This window comes from Salmo trutta, chromosome 34 (assembly GCF_901001165.1).
Source record: "Salmo trutta chromosome 34, fSalTru1.1, whole genome shotgun sequence".
Classification (NCBI taxonomy): Eukaryota; Metazoa; Chordata; class Actinopteri; order Salmoniformes; family Salmonidae; genus Salmo; species Salmo trutta.
In genome coordinates this window covers 38,369,000-38,374,449 of record NC_042990.1, presented here as the reverse complement: position 1 = coordinate 38,374,449, position 5,450 = coordinate 38,369,000, and the positions used below count along the sequence as shown (strand labels likewise).

The 5,450-nt window shown below is 42.1% G+C and overlaps 1 protein-coding gene across 1 annotated transcript; it reads right to left on the bottom strand.

Annotated features, from left to right (window-relative positions):
* Window positions 1–1,091: 1,091 nt before the first annotated feature.
* Window positions 1,092–3,906, bottom strand: LOC115174132 (MARCKS-related protein 1-B). The gene is made up of 2 exons (XM_029732825.1): window positions 3,618–3,906; window positions 1,092–2,477 (listed from the first exon to the last, which is right to left on the bottom strand). The coding sequence occupies exons 1-2, from the start codon at window positions 3,681–3,683 to the stop codon at window positions 1,932–1,934; spliced, it is 612 nt and encodes a 203-aa protein (XP_029588685.1). The 5' UTR covers window positions 3,684–3,906; the 3' UTR covers window positions 1,092–1,931.
* Between the last annotated feature and the right edge of the window lie 1,544 nt (window positions 3,907–5,450).

Here is a 5,450-nt window from a genome sequence, read left to right as displayed (position 1 = left end):
CACAAAGACATGGGGGAAACAGAGGGTTAAATACACAACACATAATGAGGGACAATGAGAACCAGGTGTGTGGAAAAACGAGACAAAACAAATGGAAAATGGATCGGCGATGGCTAGAAGGTCGGTGACATCGACCGCCGAACACCATCTGAACAAGGAGAGGCATCGACTTCGGCAGAAGTCGTGACAAGTACAGTATATAAGCCCTAAGTAATGACTTCTTGAGAGGTGCTGTCACTACAGGGGCTACTGAGGTCACAGGGCTAATGTGGGTGCATGCAAGGGTCGGTCATTGGCTGTCTTCCAATTCTCTACCCATCTCCAGAAGTGTGCATTTGTTCTGTTCACTACATCTTAGAAATCTAAAAACATTGTGGATTGATGGAGGCGTGGGCTAGTGGGAGTTTTCCACCTTGTTTCTTATACCAATAATCTCCTTTCAACTCAGTGAAGGGAACAAGTGCACAGGAGAGATCATGGTACAAAAGGAGAATCTCTATTGTTTCCTTGACTCCTCGCATCCTATTGGACGAGGTCAGATGGTAGGCACCTCTCAACTCATCTAATTGGTTTTGAGGAGTCAATGAAGCTCACTTGAGATTCTCCCAGTCCTAGAACGTAGAATCAACAGGTGGAATCGTGTGCATCTCAGTCCGCAGTAGTCTCTCCACTTCGTCAGCGCTTACCGGATACTTAGTAGCCGTTGTCCAAAATGATGACAAATTAAGTATTGTCCACTCGTTGCCACAGTTGTGAAAATCTATGTATGATATGGTTGTAGGAGGGGACACACACCAGTGGTTTACTGCTATGTGTGATTGATGACATGTAATTGGTCAGGTATTTTCAAGAATGTGAGGTTCTCCCTCTGCTGGACAATAGTATTGGGATTGTAGACTATGACAAGTCTGAAACACACCAATGTGCTCTTACAAGAATCACATTCCTAACTTATTGATTCTAAGAATCGGAAAGCATCTTGTAGCTCGAGGAATGTTTCTGTACCACTATAAAAGGGTTGTTGTTTTCCACAGCCAGTCCTGTACTAATCACCCTTCCCACCTAAAAATAACCATCTCCAAACAAAAAGGTATTGGTAACCAATATTTATTTACCATTGTCAACTTTACAATAAAACCATAACATCTGTCAACATTAGCAAAATAAAGAACAGTATCAGTCTCAATGTATTTACAGAGACATTAAAGTAGAGTCAGGCTTACACACAGACAGATCAACAACTCTGCTTTGTTTTAAAACTGCAACACTGAACATAGCAAACTTAAGAGTGCCCCCCCCTAAGATAAAAATCTAAAGTTGCTTCTTATGTTTATTCTTTAAAAACAAACAAAACACAGCTTCTCTGAATCTTTAAAACGGTTCTCTAAAAGGTACACCTCAAAATACTTCAAATTTGGGTTAAAATATAGGAATGTAGAAAGTTGGCAAGTCTCTTTTTTTTTCAAATTTCTGATTTCTTCTTCTTGTTTTATTTTTTTAATTAATAGTCATTTCATGTGGTGGTTGGGTTGGTGTCCTGTCCAGTTCATTCCTACACGTAAACGCATCTTTTTTTGGAGTCAGGTGTTTTGGGGAAAAAACGGGTCAACTCGACTCCCATCCATAACTGTGTCTTCCACTTTGTTGTCCAATAAATCCCATTGTTCCATAGCAACCAGCACATAATACTAACAGGTTGACCCTGTCTCGCCGTAACCAGGGAAGTGAACTAGTGAATCTAGTCTGTCATCTTGTTACCATGACAAAAGTGACACAATGGAGTCTCACATAAACGTGTATATATTTACATATACATATATCCATACATATGTATACATATACACATGTATAGAAATATATATTTATAACTATTTTCTCTCTCTCTCTTGAAAAACAGTTCACACAGTCCTTTGTTGTGGGTAAAGGTACAATCACTCGGCGTTCTGTTGGGAGGGGGTTACTGCCTCGGGGGTCGAGCTGGTCTCCTCTGTTGGTTTGGTGGGCTCCGGGGCAGGTGCAGCAGCCTCCTTTACCTCCTCCTCCTTAGGTGCCTCCTCTGCTTTAGCCTGCACCTCCTCGGCCTTAGGGGCTTCTGCAGCAGCCGCCACAACCTCCTCCTTCCCCTCCTCTGCTTTCTTCTCCTCCGTAGCCACAGCGGCTCCGTTCTCGGCTGGTTTCTCCTCAGCGGAAGCGGCCGCCTCCTCCTCCGCCTCCTCCTTCACTTCCTCCTTCTTGGTCTTCTTCAGTTTCAGGCCCTTGAAGTTGAAAGATTTCTTCAGAAAGAAATTATTCTTCTTCTTCTTGGAGATATCCTTGGCAGCGGCCTCACCTTCTGGTTTGGCGGCCTCACCGTCGGCGGCGGGCGCTGGCTCGATGGCGTCTCCTCCAGCACCCGCTTCAGGCTCCTTGGCGTCGGCAGAACCATTTGGAGTGGCCGTGTCCGTGGCGTCACCATTGGACTTGACATGGCCATTCTCCTAGAGAAGGGAAAGATTAAAGGAACCAAATAAATATGAATAAAAAAAATACAATTCAATCAATAAAGAAAATGCAATTTTACACTGTAAACAAAAAAACAACCATCACAACATTTAGATTTATAAAGGATGTTTCATCAAAACGTAGTGCTCATCAATAAACCAGTGTTGCTCAAAAGGCGACGCCTTGTAGTGCAACCAGAAGTCGACAGGGGGCGACAGTGACCCGCAGACCGAGCATGTGGTCCATATCTCTCTCCCACTAGACACCACACAGACGGACGCATCTCTTTCAACAAAGACTTGAACGAATCGATGAAAAAAAATAAAAAATACTATAAAATTGTAGTAATACTACCAATGAACCCGATGATCCATTGACAAAATACTAATTGTACTGTAATTCTGTGAGGTGAAAATAATATTTTATGTCGATTGTGTATGTTTATCTATAAAATAAATAACGTTTACAGTCACCAATCGAGACATGTCTAGACTTCGCCGGTTCCGAGGGGGCTGCATAAATTAAATTGATAACTGCTGAAACCTTCCTTTTCAATCCATAATTCACCAATTGTCTCTCATATCTTATGCATGAGGGGTAGCTTGCCTACGTGCACCCTTGCCTTTCCAAACCCCCCTCTCATGGCATCTGATATTGAACTGTATCAAATACACGGACTTGGGAACGGGAACGCACACGAGTTAGCTATTACGGCTAGCTAAAACCTCGATTAGCTAGCTAATTTACCTGTGGTCCCTGTTCTCGTACCAAAACCTGAATAACTAATTACCTATCTAACTAGTTATTTTTATTTTTTTTCACCCCCAAAAAAATATTTTCAAATAGCAGATTGTGGTATTACCAGCAAACACGTTTTGGATTTGATCCTCCCGCGTCTGAATGAAGTGTCCGTAGTTATCCATCACTGGACACCATGTTAGCTTAGCAAGCCAACCTTCTCACTCTGACTGAACCAAGGTCCCCCCCCAAAAAACCTCACCTTCAAATTAATTGCAACTTAATAATAAAAACAGAACATCCTTTTATTTTAAATTTAATTTTTTTAAAGATACTTTTAGTTATCTCGGTGAAGGGTGTGTCGTGTGGTCCAGAGATGAGAAAGCGTTTTTACATACCTGTCCATTAGTTTTAACGGTGGCGGCTTCGGCAGCTACCCCTCCCTTGGACGCTTGGGAACCCATCGTTATTCGGTGTTTTTCCAAAGACAATTATATATATATATATATAAAAATAGAAAAAAAAGTTGTCTCAATTTAATCCAGCTCCTGGTTAGTGGTATGGATCCAATGGTAAAATTAGATTATTTTTTTCCTTTTGCTAGTTTTCACCGGAGTTTGAACCTCTCTCTACCGTAGAAACAAACCCACTGGATTCAACACTGGTTGAACGCAGAGCTTGAAGACAGACCAAGATACCGCCCACGGGCGTGGTCACACGACTTTATCCAATCAAGAGCAGTTTAGGAGTTTTTCTCCGCCCCCTTTTCAGAAGACCCCCCCCCCCCGCCCCAGCATTCTGGTCTCCACTAGATACCACAGCCACAAAGTCATAATTATGGCTAAACACAGACTATTTCTTTTCATTTCTCTTCATAAAATCTGATTTTAAACCTAACCCTGACATTAACCCTAACCACACTGCTAACGTTATTCCTAACCTTAAATTAAGACCAAAAGCTATTTTTTGTTTTGTTTTCATAAATGTTTTAAATTAAAGAAATAGCCAATTTTGACTTTGTGTTTGTGGTAAATAGTGACAACCTCACAACATTCTCTCTCCCTCTCATCATATTCCGCAATTGGACAGGCTTGAGCTACTGAATGGCGATAATTGTTTAATGTTTGAAAGTTTAACTCGATAATACTCACCGTTTTCACCATGATACCAGTTTAAAGTGTTGTGTAGAATAGTGGCAAAGTAAGTTTTAGTCGCGGACATTTCTTTTCTGAACTAGTCGTTAATGTCCTACAACTTTGCCGAATAGATCGAACGACTTGACTACCGGTGACATCTCACGAGGTTTGTATGTTACCCTCAGCTTTGTTAACAACAACAACAACATATCACCACAACAACATGTCGACGTGACCATCACGCACATTCCTAACTGTTTTAATCCACATAAACATACACTCTATAGCTGTTTAATACGCCCATATATTCATCCTTACCCAAGACTTCCACTTCCAATCACCTTTTTAAACACCGCATGATTAAAGCCCATTTTTACTCATAGCACTGAATTCATTTGTAGTGCTGATGTCACGGGGTATACAATGGAAAGCACAACCATATCAATATCGATTACCTGATTAACATTACACCTGTGTAATCCATCAGACACATAGACACATGCCTTGCCTGATGTGGTAGCCTATGGGCTACGCGGTACGTGATTCAAACCCTGCTCCTGGTCGCCTCGCGTATAGACAGTAGGCTACGTTACATTGTGACACCATTTTTCATGCAAGACTCATTCTGAAGAGAGAATAAGAAGGGCAGAGAGGTAGCTTGGACTCCCACTTACCCCCCCCTCCCCTCCCTCCCCCCTCACTCTCCTTTCTCTCCATGACATAAAGTCTCTACTGTCTGGCTGTAGAATGAGTGGCATGCCAAGTCCCTACTGCAAATGAGTAATTTCTCACATCTATTTCTGAGAATGGGCTGAGCCAGGCAGAAACACCATCACGGGTTAAATAGTGATAGCTGGAGCGCTGCATGTCTGTCAGGTGAGGTCAGAGAGGAGAGGAGAGGAGGAGAAGGAGAACTCTGATTTCCATTAGTAACTAGTAAAAACGACCTGTAATATTGGAAATGAAACTGTAACTGCAGATGTCTCTCTGTTCCTGTACCTTGTGTAGCTCGATTCTCTGTGGGGGTATTTTGTGTGGTGGTGATGATGATGGTGATGAAGAGGATTGGCATCACGGGACATATTATTGTCATCA

Coding starts and splice junctions, on each gene's coding strand:
- LOC115174132 (XM_029732825.1), bottom strand. CDS start 3,683: ATGGGTTCCCAAGCGTCCAAGGGAGGGGTAGCTGCCGAAGCCGCCACC. Junction 2,478..3,617: donor CCGTTAAAACTAATGGACAG/GTATGTAAAAAC, acceptor TCCCTTCTCTAG/GAGAATGGCCATGTCAAGTC.